The 19614-nt window shown below is 39.7% G+C and overlaps 1 protein-coding gene across 1 annotated transcript in view; it reads right to left on the reverse strand.

The window, feature by feature from the left end:
* Positions 1-1123: 1123 nt before the first annotated feature.
* LOC109935605 (kinetochore-associated protein 1-like) overlaps positions 1124-19614 on the reverse strand; it is a 48096-nt gene continuing 29605 nt past the window's right edge. Inside the window, exons 15-20 of the mRNA XM_048611715.1 lie at positions 18114-18172; positions 15045-15261; positions 14499-14572; positions 11472-11682; positions 6340-6449; positions 1124-1183 (exon numbers count right to left, since the gene is read on the reverse strand). Of these exons, the coding sequence (XP_048467672.1) occupies positions 1124-1183; positions 6340-6449; positions 11472-11682; positions 14499-14572; positions 15045-15261; positions 18114-18172 (731 nt within the window). The remainder of the gene's footprint in view (positions 1184-6339; positions 6450-11471; positions 11683-14498; positions 14573-15044; positions 15262-18113; positions 18173-19614) is intronic.

Raw genomic sequence — 19614 nt, forward strand, 5'->3', positions numbered from 1 at the left:
CTCCTGTGGTTGCAGAGACAATAAAGGCCAATTTTTAAAAAAAATTTCTTTTGCTAATTGCTGAAAGCAAGAGCAACAAACCACTTGTGAGAAGGATAACTCCCTTTGCTTCTGCAGGGGTTCACTCACTTATCCACCTCAAGTTTGGAAACACTGTAAAAATAGCACAAATATCACTACTTATCTCTAATGGTTTAGCTTCTCCAAGGCACACTTAATTAATGCAGAAAATATATAACACAACTCCACACACAAACAGTAAGTCTCAAATTCAATTACTGCTTTCTGCTGAGTAGCTGGGACAAATAAGTAATACAACTTGCCTTGATCCCCTTGAATTAGTGAGGACAAGAGAATATACCCTGCTCCTGAACATTATTCAATTACTACATGTACAACCATAGAAAGAGAACAAGATCAGGTGCAAGTGATGCTACAACCACCCTTCCCAATTGAAATGCTTGCCAGGTCTGTCTTATTAGAAATAAATACAAGATTATGGGGAAACTGCAGGGAGCAAGACGAATCAAACAGTTCTCCTAAAGGCTTATGCAGGTATGATGCTCCAAATCGATTTCTTCGGTTTGTAGGATTCTATAACATAACAATAACCCAGTATGGACTCAATGCCTTCGGAGAGGGGAGACAAAGATAGTCATTCTTTAATTTGATGTTTCTAAAGAAACAAACATATACAAAGTTCCCTTTTTGAGTTTATTTAAGAGTTAAATGATCTCCCAGAGATGCATGAAGCCACAAGGATTCCAGTGGACTAAGTCAGCCAGTTGTTATTGTTGGTGTAATGATTTGGTTTAAACTGGATCATGGTTAATCTCCTATAATACCAACTTTTTAAAGCTAATCACAATGTCACTGTCAGATTCGGATGCTTCAAAGGCATTTATATTGCTCAATTAATGGACTGTGCAGAAGATTTGTTAAAAAATATAAGAAATTAAGAGGCTACTATTCATTGCATTTATGCCTAATATCATTTTTAAGGAACCATATAAAAATAAAATGACAATGGAAATGTGAAATCCAAATCAAAACAAGTCAATATCTAAGATATGTGAACTTGCTATAACACTCTGCAGATATATTAACAATGAATAGATAAAATTCACCTCATCAGTGCTGGATCTTCTTGTATGTTATTGAAGTTGTCCTGTGACTTGGAATTCTAAAATTGAAAATGATATATTTTCATTAATTAAATGATACATCTCAATAAAATAAATTAGTTACTAAAGGATAATAACCAAAATGTTTGTGTTAATCTATGGTAACAACTACAATTCTAAAACAAGTTTGTTGCCTATTCATAGTATTAGTGAATAGCGTATACTAAATTTAAAGATCTTAAGATCCAATCTAAAGCTGGAATCAAAGTTTAAGCACTTGTGAAGATGATTTGTATTTAATATCACTGTGAAGACTTAATTTTGCATATTTCTGAAATGGAGATGCTAGGTTTGCACTCAAATTCACCTTTGAAATGAAGTTGTCAAATTAGCTCCCTTTCTTTGATTTCCTATTTGGGAAATTGGATAGGGGAGTTCTCCACAACTGTATACTACAAATGTATCTCTACTGGTCAAGGTGTATGTTGGGATTCCTTCAGTTCCTCGTGCTACAAAACAGACCTTATCAGCAAATTCACAAGTAAGTCCTGAATCACTTGTTCACCTGATGCTGAAGTTGGGTGTATCAAAGCCATCCTGTGCAATAATGGCTATCCTGATAAGATAATTTCTCACAATATATTCAGAAACTCATGAAACTCTGACCTCAATAACCATGAAGTGCTATGGCCCATATCAACTCCAGTCTCCCAGCCCACGTCAATCCCCTACAATTTGCCTACCGACATAACAGATCCACAGAGGATGCCATATCCCTAACTCTGCATTCATCCCTGGACATCAAGGACACCTAAGTCAGACTCCTGCTCGTTGACTACAGCTCCACCTTCAACACCATTGTCCCCTCTAGAACTGATCTCAAAATTCGGTGACCTTGGTCTTGGTTCTGTCCTCTGCAACTGGATTCTCAGCTTTCTGACCCACAGGTCGCAATCAGTGAAGATAGGTAACTGCACATCCTCCCCAGTAACACTCAACACTGGAGCCCATCAAGGATGCGTCCTCAGCCCCCTACTGTACAGCCCTTACACCTACAACTGTGTTGCCAAATTCCAACTGAACACCATCTACAAGTTCGCTGATGACACCACCGTAATGGGACAGATATCCAACAACAATGAGTCAAACTACAGAAAGGAGATAGAGGGCTTGGTGACATGGCACAACGAAAACAATCTGTCTCTCAACATCAGCAAAACTAAAGAACTGATCACTGACTTCAGAAATAAAGGAGAACACACCCCCATCTACATCAATGGAAATGATGCTGGGAGAATGAAGAGCATCAAGTTCCTCAGAGTGACAATAACCAACAACCTATCCTGGACTTCCCAAATAGATGTGACAGTCAAGAAGGCACAACAATGACTCTTCTTCCTCAGGCAGCTCAGGAAATTTGGCATGTCCATAAGGTCCTTCACCAACTTCTACAGATGCACATTGAAAGCATGCTGTCCGGATGCAAGTTCATAGTTGCTTGAAAATTCAGCCGCAGGTAGACAGGGTAGTGAAGAAGGCATTCGGTACACTTGCCTTTATTGGTCAGCACATTGAGTATAGGAGTTGGGAAGTCATATTGAGCTGTACAGGACATTGGTTAGGCCGCTTTTGGAATACTGTATTCACGTCTGCTCTCCCTGCTATACGAAAGATGTTGTGAAACTTGAAAGGATTCAGAAACGATTTACAAGGATGTCGCCAGGGTTGGAAGGTTTGATCTATTGGGAGAGGCAGAAATAGGCTGGGGCTATTTTCCCTGGAACGTTGGAGGCAGAGGGGTATCCTTATACAGGTTGATAAAATCATGAGGGGCATGGATAGGGTAAATAGGCAAGGTCTTTTCCCTGGGGTTGGAGGAGTCAAAATCTAGATAGCATAGGTTTAGGTGAGAGAGGAAAAATTTAAAAGGAACCTAAGGGGTAATTTTTTCACACAGAGGGTGTTGATTGTATGAAATGAGCTGCCAGAGGAGGTGGTGGAAGGTGGTACAATTTCAACATTTAAAAAGGCATCTGGATGGGTACATGAATAGGAAGGGTTTAGAGGGATATGGGCCGAATACTGGCAAATGGGACTAGATCAGGTTAGGACATCTGGTTAGCAGAGGCAAGTTAGACCAATAGGTCTGTTTCTGAGCTGTACATCTCTATGACTGTAAGTGCTGTTCACCACTAACAGGATGTTTTCATCAAGCCAAAAAGACGCTCTGCCTATGACACAAATGAGTATGCAGTATATGAATTTCAGTGTCAGCGTGATGCTCTGTATATAGGCCATACATCTCAAAGACCATAATCAAATAGCATGCATCTTCGGCTGTTCAAGGTACTACTCATATCCAACCACTATGTGCTTGCAAAACTCTCGACACTGTATACATTAGTTGGGATTCTGCAATTGGGTAATATTTTCTAAATTATACAAAGTGGATGAAGAGTTACACTGAAAAACAATTTAGGATGGTCAGTCAGGCTCGCAGTATGCTGGAAGTTACATATACAAATACACAGAGCCCTGTTTTTTGCAGAGAGAAAGGACATTTACACACACTGCGCTTGTTTCAACTCAATAAAATAGGTGACAACCATTCTTTGGATCATTTCTCAGGACAATACCTTGATTAATCAAATTCAGCTTGCCTGGTTTAAAATTAAACAAAACCCTGCAATTAATTTTCACCCATCATTAATTGCTGCATTCTCCAGAACAATGCTTCAACCAGAGTCCACTTACCATTGCTCTCCTTTCATATAGTGTCAATGTTGCTCTCCTTTCACTTTGGTAAATCTTGCAAATTGTCCCAATAAGAGAAGGCAGAGTTAGCGTTTTGGATTCTGTATGACTTTTACAGAGGAATTGGATTCTCTCTATCTACCGTACTGACTCATTTAAACATCTTAATGACCTCAATCTGATGACCACCTCAGTCTTCTATACTTGACAGAATATAAACCAAGTCTAAGGGCTCGCATACAGCAGTGGTAGTGACCTAATCTCTGGGCCTGAAGATCAAGGTTCAACCCCTACCTACTCTGGAGATGTGTCATAACATGTCTGAACAGGTTGATTAAAAGTACAGACAAGCCAAGCCAAGTCAATGCAACCTGGCCTGGTGGTGTAACCCTTTCAAACAAACCTGAACTAATGTTCTTGGCTTTCCACCTAGGCTTGTCAGCTGAGGAATATTTAAGGAAAACAAGGGATGTAAAAGGGCATTATTTTGAATGAAGAGTAGGGAAATTCTCCGCAGACCTCTGGCCAATATTTATTCAACAACCAATGAATCACTAAAAAAATCAATTTACCTGCTACAAAACCATTATGAACACTGTTGGGGTACATGACTGTACAGGGGAAAGCAAGGGTATGCAACTTAATGGCACCATGAGTGAGTTTGCTTTACAAGAGCGTGGGAAGAGGAACAGCAGGACTATAGTGGTAGGGGATTCAATTGTAAGGGGGATATAGAGACATTTTTCAGATCACAGAAATGATTCCAGGTTGGCATGATGCCTTTTGCGTACAATTCTGATCGCCCTGCTACTGAGACTGTTACATGTTACTGAGACTGGAGGGCTTGAGCAATAAGGAGAGGCTGGATAGGCTGGGACTTTTTTCCCCTGGAGCTTAGGAGGTTGAGGGGTGACCTTAAGGAGGTTTATAAAATCATTAGGGGCATAGATAATGTCAACTTTTGCACAGAATAGCAACTTTTCACACATAGGGTGGTGTGTATATGGAACGAGCTGCCAGAGGAAGTGGTAAATACAGGTACTGTTACAGAATTTCAAAGACATTTGAACAGGTACATGAATAGGAAAGGTTTAGAGGGATATATGCCAAATGCAGGCAAATGGGACTAGGTTAGTTTGGGAAACCTGGTCAGCGTGGACGAATTGGACCAAAGGGTCTGTTTCCATGCTGTATGACTCTATGACTCTACAAGTGCAACTCAAAATACGTCAACAAAATGTGTCATTTTTTGAAGGATTGTGGAAAATAAATTTATTTCAAGTTTGCATGCCTGGAGTGGTTTGGTTAAAAGAGCTAATTGAAGGTTCACTGCAAACATGAGAGATTTTTTTGACAAGGCTTCCAAGAATCATGACTTGTGATAACTGTTTGCTCTACTGTAGATCCAGTTGGGGGTGTTTCTGAACAACAACCGGTTCAGAGAAGTTCTTGTTTTATTTAGCTGAGTTGGAAGAAAGCCTGCTAAGAACCAGATGAGTTAGAGGAAATCCTGCTCAGAACAAGCTCAGTTGATTGAGATGTATAAAATAATGACAGGTACAGACAGGAAAGAACATTTCCTCTTGGTGGAGCAAGGATGACCAGGGGCATTGATTTAAAGTAAAGGGCAAGTGGTTTAGAGGGAATGTGCGGAAAATTGTTTTCACTTAGAGGGTGGTGGGTAGTGGAGGCAGAAACCCTCATAACATTAAAGAAGAATTCAGATGAACACTTGTGATTACAAGGCTATGAGCCAAATGCTTCAAAATGAGATCAGAATTTCTGAAGGAGGGTCTAGGCCCGAAACGTCAGCCTTCCTGCTCCTCTGATGCTGCTTGGCCTGCTGTGTTCATCCAGCTCTACACCTTGTTATCTCAGATTCTCCAGCATCTGCAGTTCCTACTATCTCTGAAACAATTTTAACCCCACTGCGAAGCCTCTTCTAAGGATGCCTACCGTGAAGAAGTTACCCTCCTCCCTCCGGAAAAATCTAAGTGGATCTCTCTCCCACTGCAACTCTCTCGTAATCTCTTCGGCCTTGAAACTGCTCGACCACTTCCTGAAGCAAACCAGGTACTACAGCCACATCACCTTTCTTAGTACCTGCCTACGGAACCAGATCATCCCCAATGGACTACAGTCCACATTCAGGCCTTCCCAATTTGGCCCCAACCATGACAATGTCTACATTCAGAAATTTCTGAAGAAGGGTCTAGGCCCCAAACGTCAGCCTTCCTGCTCCTCTGCTGCTGCTTGGCCTGCTGTGTTCATCCAGCTCTACACCTTGTTATCTCAGAATAGTTAGGTGGGTCTTTTTGATTGGCACAGACTCAATTGTCCAGATGGCCATTTTCTGTACTGTAGATCCCTATGACTCTACGGAGAGAAGCTTGCTTTGAACAAGATGCCCAGTGATTATATTTGCTGATCTTTGACAACCCCACTGATTGTGTAGACTTACCAAATCTGGTTTTGTAGGTGGACACAGATATTCTTCAAGCAATGTAAACCTGATTTTATTTATATCTCGATTATTTATTTCTGCAAGTTCACCAGCTACAGCATGAATGTCTGTAAAAAAAAAAACATAAAAATCCCTCATTAAACATGCTGAATGTGAATTAAAAGATTTCATTTCCTATTTCCAAATGAAATATATTGCATCTTGGCTGCTAAGAGAATAAGTTAACTTAGATACAGAAACTCAGTTTCTTCTGAAAAATTGCTACCAATAGTTTGCTCTGCATCACAGTTTGTTTTTACAAATGAGGTTTTTATTTTGCATAAGAATTTGACAAGAATCCAGTGAAAATCAATAACTCATTTTACCTACAATTTCCTAAAGTACAAGTAGTTGAGACTTTGTCTTTTGCATTAACAACTCAAGGTCCCTTCAATCATGAACATGAGGATTTAGTGTAATGCTTTGACAGAGGAGGTATTTATTCCAAGGGTAAGTTAAACAAAATAGGGCAAACTCTTTGTCAGATCAGACAATTTGGGCCCAATTTGAGTTAAGTCACCCTTAAGCGAGTGTGTGCAATGGTGTTCCATATGCACAGCAATTCTGATAATTTAGCTCACTGTCACTACAGTAAGGTCTGCTGCTAATGTTCAAATAGGAGAAGAAAACCAGATCTGGGAGTGAAATGAGCAGCATTAAAGTCAGAGATAGTAGGAACTGCCGATTCTGGAGAATCTGAGATAACAAGGTGTAGAGCTGGATGAACACAGGAGGCCAAGCAGCATCAGAGGAGCAGGAAAGCTGACGTTTCGGGTCTAGACCCTTCTTCAGAAATGGGGGAGGGGAAGGGGATTCTGAAATAAATAGGGAGAGGGGGAGGCTGATAGAAGATGGATAAAGGAGAAGATAGGTGGAGAGGAGACAGAGGTGGGGTTGGAGCCAGTAAAGGTGAGTGTAGATGGGGAGTTAGGGAGGGGATAGGTCAGTCCAGGGAGGACGGACAGGTCAAGGAGGCGGGATGAGGCTAGTAGGTAGGAGATGGGGGTGGGACTTGAGGTGGGAGGAGTGGATAGGTGGGAGGAAAGACAGGTTAGGGAGGCGGGGACGAGCTGGGCTGGTTTTGGGACGCGGTCAGGGGAGGGGAGATTTTGAAGTCAGAAAAAGTGTTTGGAGAAATGCAATTGCACCCTTAGTCTGCTGGCTGGCTTGTTGTTATTATGTGACCTCTACTCTACTGTAGGTTAATTTGTGTGCAATCTGGGGAGGCCATTAAACACAAATCACTTGGAACTGGTGTCAGAGTACAGCAGTTGAAAACGTGTGGATTTTCAGAGTTGTAGGAGAACCAGCCCGTTAAGAAACTAGTTTTAGAAAGCAATAATCTGGAACTTCAAATTAGTAGGTGAGTCAAAATATCTGCAAATTTTGCAATCCCTGCCGCCGTAGTGGAAATGAAAGAAGACAGAGACAGAATAACATCATGAATTTCACAGATCTGTGTGAGTTCAACCAAGATGCTGACCAAAACCTAAAACCCTTGAAGGCAAGTGTTCAGGTTAGATGATGGAATGATATTCATCCAAAGAGCCCAATGCAATTGGAAGGACGAAGATCTGGAGTTCCAGTTATTAGACATTAAATGTAATCCACTTTTCTCAATTAATGCAAGCTTTGAGATTGGACTAGCAATGTTAAATGTGCCAGAAGAGATTTGCAGCATTTTGCAGTCCACCATGCCATTGACTGCCAAACAGATCTTAGATGGTTTTTGGGTATCTTACTGTTGAATATCATCTGAGACTAAATTAGTGTCTGCCAGGGACAGTTCCAGCTGCCCTCAAGTCCAGCCTGACAGACAAGATACAAGGGTTGGAAAATAAGGAAGTATAAGAGAGTCACAACTCCTACAATAGGGCTTCACATACTGTGGATCAAAAAAACAGCTAAGGTTTTAACCTCCGAAGGAGCAATGGCTTCTGTGCGGCTCAGACAGATTTCTGACAGCTGCAAGTTCCCTTTAAAATGATTTTTTTCTACTGGAGGGGGCAGACAAATCAACTGCTCCATAAGGCCTAATTCCAGCTGTGTTAGAGCCCGTATGCACTCTTCCACCTTTTTATCATCTGCCCCAGGAGAAAGATGGTGAGTTGACAGAGTTAGAGACAAGGAAGCTGGCAAAGGGTCACAGGGAGATGGGGAGGAAGTTGATCGAGGGAGATATTTTGAAAACAGTTCAAATTACAGAAGAGTAAGTGCTGGAGGTCTTAGAAAACATAAAGGTGGATAAATCTCCAGGACCTGACCAAGCGATTCCCAGGACGTTGTGGGAAGTTAGGGAAGAAATTGCGAGGCCCCTAGCAGAGATATTTGTATCATCTATAACCACGGGTGAGGTGCCAGAGGACTGGAGGGTGGCTAACGCTGTGCGTTTATTTAAGAAAGGCTGTAAAGAGAAGCCTGGGAACCATAGACTCTCGAGTCTAACATTGGTGGCGGGTAAGTTGTTGGAGGTCTTTCTGAAAGTTAGGATTTACATGCATTTGGAAAGGCAAGGTCTGATTAAGGAAAGTGAGCATGGCTTTGTGCGAGGAAAATAGTGTCTCACAAACTTTTAAGGAAGTAACCAAAAAGTCTGATGAGGGCAGAGCGGTAGACGTTGTTCATATGGACTTTAGTAAAGCCTTTGATAAGGTTCCACATGGTAGACTAATTAGTAACATTAGATCACATGGGATTCAGGGAGAGCTTGCCAATTGGATACAAAATTGGATCCATGGTGGGATATAGTGGGTGGTGGAGGAGGGTTGTTTATCGGACTGGAGGCCTGAGACCAGCAGTGTTGCACGGGGATCAGTACTGGGTCCACTTTTATTTGTCGTTTATATAAACAATTTGGATGAGAATTTAGGAGACATGGTTAGTAAGGTTGCAGATGACACCAAAATTGGTTGTATAGTGGACAGTGAAGAAGGTTATCTAAGATTGCGAAGAGGTCTTGATCAATTGGGTCAATGGGCCAAGGAGTGACAGCTGGAGTTAAATTTGGATAAATGTGAGGTATTGCATTTTGGTAAAAAGGATAAGGCAGGACTTATACAATTAATGGCAGGGCCCTGGGTAGTGTTGCAGAATAGAGAGACCTAGGGGTTCAGGTACATAATTCTTTGAAATTTGTGTCACAGATAGACAGGGCAGTTAAGAAGGTGTTTAACACACTTGCCTTCATTGCTCTGACCTTCGAGTCTAGGAGTCGGAATGTCATGTTGATGTTGTACAAGACGTTGATGAGGCCTCTTCTAGAGTACTATGTATAGCTCTGTTCACCCTGCTGTAGGAAAGATGTTACCAAATTGGACAGGCTTCAGCGAAGATTTACCAGGATATTGCCGGAACTGGAGGATTTGAGTTATAAGGAGAGGCTGGATAGGTTAGGACTTCTTTCACTGGTGCTTAGGAGATTGTGGGTGACCTTATAGAGGTTTATAAAATTGTGAGGGGCACAGATAAAGGTAAATAGCAAAAGGTCTTTTCCCTAGGCTGGGGGAGTTCAAAATTAGGGGCAACATTTTTATGGTGTGAGGAGAAAGATTTAAAAAGGACACTTTTTTAATGCAGAGAGTCCTGCCGAGTTTGGTTTGGGAACTTGATCAGCATGGACTAGTTGGGCTGAAGGGTCTGTGTCTATGTTGCATGACTCTAGTGACTTGGATTGGTGAAGTAAGGGGTAAGATGGGTTGATGGAAGAGAGAGATGGGTTGAGGGAGGTTGGTGAATGGAAAGGGAGATGGGAGTAGGGGAGAACATTCAATTTCCTTCACCCATGCTGCTACAATTGAAGCCACGCCCCCTACCCCAATTTGCTAAGACAAAAAGGTGTGTAGATCTTTACTAGCAACTGAAGCTGAATGAAAGCAGAAGTTTTCTAAACACAGGCAGCGCCCTGATTGAGAACAAGTTCCTGTCTGGAGCCGTTTGCAAGTCGATTTATTCGCAAGTTGGAACACAATGCAGGACAATGTGAAGCAGCTGTTCATAAGTACAGAAAATGTCTGTGTCGTATCCATAAAATTAAAACCATGTGTGGGATTGTGTTCCTAAGTATGAGCATTCACAGATCGGGGAGTCCCTGTGTCATACAGATCAGCAATAACGGTTACCTTTGTACCTGAATTCTCCACAGGAACAACACTCACCAGAGAAGAAATATCACCCTAGGAACAGGTAGATATCAGACAAACAGCCAATGAAAGATGCTACATACCATTAGGAGACCTGCATGATTTAAAGACTGCATATGCAATACATGTGCAGGCTGACAGAAGTCAAACTGACTCGAGTTAGCAGATGGTTCTGCTAAAAAATGATCATTTTCTTTGGAGCCACATATATTAAATAACTTGTACAATTTATAACTGTAAATAATAGTTTGTGCATTTCTTTTGCTTTTTATGAAAAAGGGGATGTTTGTAAAAATTCAAATACACCTTTCGTTTACTGGCTGGCTTGCATTGTTTTCAGACTTCGACCACTGCCATAATTGCCTTATGTGTAATATATGAGAGCCATCAAACACACAACTTGGAATAAGTATATAGGTGTCAATGCCCATTTTGGACAGGGAGAGGTGACATGACTGAATTTGGGCAGGAGTTTAGGCATATCCTAGGAGGTCAAAAGCAAATTTTCAGAACTGCTCCTGGATAGATAACACAAAAGGACTGCAGGAAATTGGATACAGGCTGGAAAAGTCTAAAACTTAGAGGCTGCAGTCTGCAGGGTTTGAGGGAGGTTGGTGTAGGTGATGGCTGTATTTTTAATACTTAAACAGGTGACATTACTAATGAGACATTTGTTGCCCTCATGTGGGAAGGGAGTGGGAGGGCTACCACCTTATGAAATTTCCGCAGGCCTTCTGGTGATGGTGTTCCCACAATACTGTTGAATCTAGATAGTAATACTAAACAAGCTGGGTGGTTTTGTAGCAAACCTGTTTCCTTGCATCAAACTATCAGAAGGCAATTTGCACTGAAAAGCTCAGACAGCCACACATTAAGACAAATTCTGATTCTTTAAAGAATGTTGATATACAATGAGGAATAGTTTTTTTCACAAAAACAAAAAAAACTTACCTGGATAGTCCTTGGCAGTTGGGTGCTTTAACCGGTGTTCAATACTGCTGTGTTCATACAATGAACAAATCAATTTAGCTGGCAGTTTAATTAATTTCAGATACTCAGGGCTGTTTAAGTTGTGGATTCTCAGCAAATTTGCTGTGGCTGAATTCTCAAATTCTACTCGCAATTTGTTCAGCGAATCCTCGGCTTTTTGGTGGGCTTTTTCCTAAAAGTTTAAAATATTTGTATTACAAACGAGTTATTAAAATAAACAAAAAAAAAATGTTCTGGTTATAATTGTAATTACATAAATATCTATATTTTATGAGGGATAATTCAGCAGAGTGAGTGGAACACTATGCTAGTAAGTTGGAGTTACGGCTATAAACAACTTAGCCCTCTTTTCCAAATGGTGCTCTCAATGTACACAAATCCATTCTGGGAGTGCTAAATTAAGCCCATAGTGTTACTTTACTGTAACATGCCTTAAATTCAGCTTAATATCCATCAGTAAGAAGAGCAATATAGAGCTTTCTGAAAAGCTACATTGCAAGACAGGAAGAGTAGCTAACATATGCAAACCATTTCAGCACCAAGTTTGGAGAAAGCAAGAACTGCAGATGCTGGAGTCAGAGATAACACAGCGTGGAGCTGGAGGAACACAGGAGGCCAGGCAGCATCAGAGGAGTCCAGACCTGAAATGTCAACTTTCCTGCTCCACTGATGCTGCCTGGCCTTCTGTATTCCTCCAGCTCCACACTGCAGCACCAAGCTTGACTCTGTTTCAGCATTTTAACAAGCAGAAATTAATAGAACACTATACATTAACTCTGGGAAGAATGTGTACTGATTCACATTTGCTACTTCTGATCTACTTGCCCAAGCCAAAATTCAAAACTGATTTCTATTATGAATGCACAACATAAAGATTCATACATAACTGGTGTAAGTTGTGCTTGCTCCTGGAAAGTGCATCTGCTGCTCTAGTAGGCCGGTGCAATATGGATATGTTACTGGCATGGAATCAAAGTAACACATTCAACAGGAAAGGTTAGGATAGAAAAAAAAACTGAGAAATAGAATTATTAGGACTTAAGAGCACGAGTAAGCCATTCAGCCCACTGACATGAAATATGATCATGGCTGATCTGGTTGTGGTCTTAAACTTCACTTTCCCGTCTACCCTCCATAACCCTTGATTCCTTTTACTATCAAAAATCCAACTTAGCCTTGAATAAATTTAATGATCCAGCCACCACTATCTTCTGGAAAAGAGAATTCCTTAGACAACCAACCCTCATAGAAAAGATTTCTCCTCATCTTTGTCTTAAAATGGAGACTCCTTATTCTTACTTCCTACTAGGGAAATATCCTCTCATGAACTATACTTGGTAAAAGTCCCTCAGGATCTTGTATGTTTTAATAAGATCTCTCATCTTTCTAACTCTGCGGGGTAAAAGCCTAAACGAATCAACCTTTCTTCACAAGATAAGCCCTTCATCCAGGAAATGAATTCAGTGAACACTCCCTGAGCTGCTTCAAGTGCAATTAGATACTTTTTCCAAATAGAGACAGAAACTGTATACAGTACTCCAACACCCCATGTTTATATGCAATTCCCCTTATAAAAGATGTCAAATTTCAATTTACGTTCCTAATTATTTGCTGTACTTGCAAACTAACTTTGTAAGATATATGTACCAGGAAACACACATTTGAATTGTGCAATCTCTCCCTATTTAAATGGTAAAACTATTCTTCCTGCCAAAGCGGACAAGTCAGTTTTCCACATTATACAGCATGTGCCAGTTGTTTCTCCACTCCCTTAACTTGTCTATGTCTGTCTGTAAACTCTCTACCGCCCCTTGACAACTTGCATTTTCTTACCCATCTTGGTGGCATCAGTAAATTTAGCTACCATCCATCAAGTTATTGAAATAGATTGAGACCCCAGCACTGAACCTGTGGCACTCCACTAGTGCTAACACTGTTCTCTGCTTCCTTTTAGCTAACGAATCCCTAACTTGTGTTTATTGGTTAATCCTTGTACCAAGACTTCCCAAAGTGGGACCCCACAGAGGCAGTACTGGTCAACATAGAGCTTTGACCAAGTTAAAATAGGTATACTCTCACTCTAACATGTTCTTACTCTCACACAGCACTACAACCGCGTACCACACCCACCTTCCTCCAGCCTCAGCCTCAATCATGGCATAAAAACCTTTGGGAAGCGCTACCTTACACCATGCGCTTTTAATTTGTGTGATAACCTTTGATTCTAAATGTTAATGCTCAAACTAATAACACACGCTAATTATGCAATGGCATTCCTCAACAACATAAATGATTTTAGTCTTTTATGGCATAGGAGACTGCCACTTGTCCGATCCAACTTTCTGTGCAATTCAGTCAATCCCACTCCCTGCTCAATCCCAGTAAACCTGCGGGTTTATCACCTTTGAATAGCACCTAATTTCCTTTGTAACCATTGATTATTTCCATTCCATTTCCACCACCTTTGCGGACAGCAAATTCCAGACCATTGTCACTGATTACATAGAAAATGCCTTCCTTACCTTCCTCCCCTTCATCTCTTACCCAAAAACTGAAATTTGTGTTCCATGCCTTTGTACTACCTACTGATAGAAATAGCTTTTCTTCTTCCACTTACATAAACCCATCGTAACCTTGTACGTTCATATCAAATCTCTCCTCAGTTTCCCTAACTACACCCCAAGTTTTCTTTGTGGCAGGGGGTTAGAGAATCTTCTGATTCTTTTTAACAAGCTGCTGAGTAATTGCCTAACTGAAGTTGCAATGAGTAAAAACACTCATAAATAATTATGCATTACCTTTTAGCATTGCATAAAATCTGTACAGCAGCTGATTTTAGCAAGAAGTGTTAATAACTCCCATAATTTAAGTCTAGCATAGATTTTAAATACATTATTTCCCTAAATATCCTGAATATTACAAGAACACAAATAAATTTTTGTTTCCTTTATAAAATGACAGAAATCAAGACAAATACTTTAATTATACCATTGGTGCTGTAGATTTTAACCAGTTTTCAGACATTTGCAGACAAAATTTCAAGGCTTGGATTTTCTCTGGTCCTGCCAACAAACAGCATACAACTTTAATCAAAATAGTTGTTCAAAACCAGATCCCTAGAAGGTCTGTGAATGTATTGCAGAAAGCAAACAAGCATACCTGAGAAAATATTCAAAATAAACTTTGAGATATTATTAGTTATTAGATATTACTAGTTATTAATAATCTCACTTTAAAAAACATTGAACGTTACACAATAGATTTTTTGCCTTGAGTGACTCAATATGACATTTTCTGTTGGACAAACAGGGCAAATAGAAACAGCAGAAATGAGGTAGACTACGTCAAGTATGATCTTTATTAGTATGCAAAGGCCAGTATTTTAAATATGTTTTGTCTAAACCATCAGTTGCTACAACAAAGAATAATTCCCCTGTTTATCTTATTATGTATGACAAACTGAATCAACACAGTGTGTTCGCAAGCCAATTCCATCAATTTTATACGGAATTCATGACTAAATGTACAATTTACCAGTTGGAAGTTCCTGAGCAACCCGATGCGAACTAGCAGTAGCCCATTCAGGATTTGTAATTGCTAAAATGTATGACTGTATATTGTGCACAGTCTCAGCAATTTCCTTTGTTATCTGGGAAACACATCCTTCTTTTGTCAGCCTAAGTACTTTAGGTTTCAGCGTTTTTGCAAGAACGTGGTCAACAGCTTTCATGTGAAGTGTATCCAGTGACACCTGAACATCAAATAAGTTCCATTTAGTACAGTAAAAGCAAAGATAAAACAGGACAAGAAACTGAGCTCTTTAAATTTATTAGTACAACTGAACCCTTTTAAACATGGAAGGGATTCTCACATGGCAAGAACTGGCAGAAGCGTAAAAGGCTTTTCTAAAATAAAAAAATTCAGATTGTCTTCAGCATCTTCAAAATGGGCTCCATACAGGTTAAATGAACCTTATGGTGCAAAGCCATGCAGACCAAAAATATTCCACATCACGATAGCTAGTCTGTATTAAATTTGCTCATCACTGCCAGATTATTTATAAAGGAAAATAGTAGGAGGTGTTCAGGAAGACTTTCTATTACTTCCAACTGCTATCCTGTCAACTGTGCATTGAGAACCTGATCAGTCTTGTTTTTTGTCACAAATGATTAATATTTTTAAAATGTCAAGAATTCGATTAGCAGATTAGAACATTCCATCACATTTGCCAACACCACAACTGTACAACCGGAATAAGCAAACCACAAAAATATATGAGTTCATATTTTCAGAAATTGGGATATGGGATGGCTTTAGCATTATGCATACAAAGAAACAGCACATTTGAGACACATAATTGATGATTGTAAAAATGAAAAAGAACCTTTACACGGTTATAAACGCAGCTTGGAATTCATAAAAGTAATCAGCTCCTTGGATACTATGTTACATTGGAACAGGAACAGGAACATTTAACACCTCAAACCTGTTCTATCATTCTCAAGAAACACTTCAGTAATTAATGAAACCTTTCCTTAATCCTTGAAGTTCAGGTACGATGCGGGTAATTATATCTGTTCTAAGGTTTGGCTCCCAAAGCTGAATGCCCAGGTTGGGTCTAGCCAAGGTTTTGTACAGCTGCATTCTAATTTGTACTCCGTTGTATTCCTGTCCAGGAGATATAAGGTCCATCATGCCATTAGATCTTTTGATTTCTTTTGTGTCTGTACACAACATTTTACAGATTATGTACACGGACCAAAATCTCTTTGGACCTCCATTACTTCTAGCTTTCCACCATTTCAAAGGTACCCTGATCTGTCCTTCTTTATATTTAAATCTGATACCCTTTCACACTTACATATACTGAAAGCCATTTGTAACAGTCTTGTCCATTCACTTGATCTATTAATATCTCCTAGTAATTTCATACTTCCTTCTAAAGAATGCACGTGAATACCTTCTGCAAACTTGGATATGTAGTGTTCTCTCCCATTACTTATGGTGTGTTGTTGTGCTTCCAATCCAGATACTCGTGGGCTTCATTTGTCACACCTTCCCAATTAGATTACCTGTCTATTATCCCTATCCTCTGGATCTTGCTACTGAGCCAATTTCCTACCTAGGTGAACAATAAGCCTTGTGTCCAGTGACCCTTTTTAAGATAATTCTTAAGCTCTGAAGAAGAGTCACTGGACCCAAAATGTTGACTCTGCTTTCTCTCCACTGATGCTACCAGACCTGTTGAGTTTTCCCAGTATTTTCTGTTTCTGTTTCTGATTTTCAGTATCTGCATTTCTTTGCCCTTTTTGAACAAAGTGCCTTCACTTCCACGACTTTCAACTTCAGTTAACAGTCTTCTGTAAGGAAATTTATCAAATGCTGTCTGGAAGCCTATGAAAATAACATGCACATATTCCCTTCTTCATAACAATTCAATCAAGCTCATCAGGCACGAGCTATGCTTTACAAATGCATACTGTTTCTTATCAATCAACTCTACAATGTTCAGGATGTTTGGTTTCTTTATCCTTATTTAGAGACACTGGTAATTTAATAATAGAGACTAGGCTTTCTGATTTATTATGTGGCTTTTTCTTAAATAGGGGCGTATTTCATTCCATAAAGGCTCAAAAGACCTAAATGGCCCAATCCAGCTCCTACGTTCTTATGCAAGACTGATAATTAAATCTAGCTCATTATTCAGTACCAAACCTAATTATGGCTCGCTCTCATATTAGGACACGTTGTTACGTGAAATTATCTCGAACGATTCAAGAAAGATCATCATCATTCTGACATGAACCTATCCGCTTATCTCAATCTATGAAAGTTAAATTTCTCATGAACATCATTTTGTTTTTGTTACATGCTCATCCAATCTCCATATTATACATTCAGTCATGTCACAGTGTCTACTGATGTCCAGTAAACAACTCACACAAGTCAGAATTAAATCTTCTCTTTCTTGATTTTATCAGTGAAATCTCTGTTGCCTGCTCTCCCCGAGTTATATCTTTTCTCAAAATTGGAATAATCTTATCATTTCCCTGTACATCTTTTAACCTTAAACATTCACAGGACTGACTATCTTGCAAGCATGTCTCAGTGATACCGATCAGGGCATGTACCCTTTCTACCTGCAATTCATTAAATTTGTTCTTCATTGATGTTTTTAAGTGACCTAGTCTGATACATGATGACATACTTCTGGAACAGATGTGACTTGAACCTGGGCCTCCTGGCTCAGAGGCATGGACACTACCACTGCACCAGAAGCGCCTTTAATTTGTTCTTTGCATTCTGGGCAGACAACTTTCAAATTTTCATTCTACCTCCAGTGCATAAAGCAATATTTTATCTGTCACTCTAATACTATGCTAATTTTCCAGGAAATGTTGGCTAAAAAAAGGGACAAGGTCTGTACCTAATATTGGTTTTAAATGAAGAGTTAGTTTTAGTGGGGTGGCCAGGTTGGAAGTTATGTTATTTCAATTTCGTCAGACAACTTCAGAAAATTCTACTTCTGCTCCTATCAACAACTAATTTTAAAGTGATTTTCTAAAATTGTTACCATTGTATATCAATATACCTCAAACTCACCTTCATAAGTTTAGATATCAAAAGTAATGTAGCAAAAGTCTCCTCACTGAGTTCTGCAGCTGCAAAAAGATCAAAGATTCAAGTTTCTAATTTCACAGGAGAAAAACAATGTTAAATTTAGCAAAATAAATTGTAGAAATTGACTTAATAACTAACAACTCAATGGTTGTATTTACAGCACATCCATTTATATTAGTGACATGGATGTGGGAATAGGAGACATTTCAATTTGCTAGTAACACAAAACTAGGAGATACAGTTATCTGTGAGCACAGACCTCAGTAGTATGTAGCTAGGCACTGTTTCACAGTAGCCTTGTTACTGGATAAAGAATCCAAAGGCCTCTATTAATGTCCTGGAGACCTAAATTTGAACCACATGAAGGCAGCTGGGGAATTTAATTTCAGTTAACTAAACAAATCTGGAATTTATAAAAATGGAATGTTTCAATATTGATGATTATGCAACTACTAGACTGTTGTATAAACCAAGTTGCTTCACTAATGTATTTTAGGGAATCTGCCATCCTTGCCCAGTCTGACCTATTCTTGACTCCAGATCCACAGCAATGTGGTTGACTCATAATTGGCTTTTAAAATGGCCTATCAAGCTATTCAGTTGCAACTAACCTTTGTGTTTGTAAAATTTCCGTAATTCACCACCATCTTCTCAAGGATAAATCAGGAATGGTATAATGCTGACCTTGTCAAGGATACCCACAATCGAGGGCAAACAGAAATGATTAAACACGTGGCAGGTTAAAGTTATTGCACAGAATTATGAATTTATGCATTTTAGAGGGAAGAATAAAGAAAGGGACCTAAACAGTATACATTTTAAAGAGAGTTAAGGAATACAGAAACACAAGAATTCACAGATACAAATCTCTGAAGGTAACAGGACAAGGCAATAATAAAAGCAAGTGGAATCCTTGGCTTTGAAAATGAAGACATGACTGGATTTTCACTCACAGGGAGCTCTAGTCAGGATCTTTCCCAGCTCACAGATCCATCTCCTTAAAAAGACTCCACCCTATATTTTTGCTCCTGGAAGGTAGGAACAGAAAATGGAGTCAGACCCATTTCCTGCAGAGGCAGTTCAGAGGTAGCCATGGAGGTAAGAGAGGAGAAAGTGGTTTTAGGTTGTTAACTTCCTAGTCCTTTTCTACTTTGCCTCTATTCTTCTCTGCTCCACAGAGCCCCCACAGCCCACCTCTATACCACCCATTCAACTGTCTGGCTGGGCTGCAAGATTAAGTAATGGCTTAGTTTAGCAGGGGTTTGCATCTTTTATGGATAGAAAGTGTGTTTGTTCTGGCTTACTGACATCTCTATGAGAATACAGGTCCTTTTTTAATTCGTATTTTCAACGTCTGGATGCTGACAAGAATAAGAAGAATGAACAAAAACAAAGTTGCTGGAAAAGCTCAGCAGGTCTGGCAGCATCTGTGAAGGAGAAAACAGAGTTAACGTTTCGGGTCTGGTGACCCTTCCTCAGAACT

This window comes from Rhincodon typus, chromosome 24, assembly GCF_021869965.1.
Source record: "Rhincodon typus isolate 14 chromosome 24, sRhiTyp1.1, whole genome shotgun sequence".
In the NCBI taxonomy this organism is placed as follows: domain Eukaryota; kingdom Metazoa; phylum Chordata; class Chondrichthyes; order Orectolobiformes; family Rhincodontidae; genus Rhincodon; species Rhincodon typus.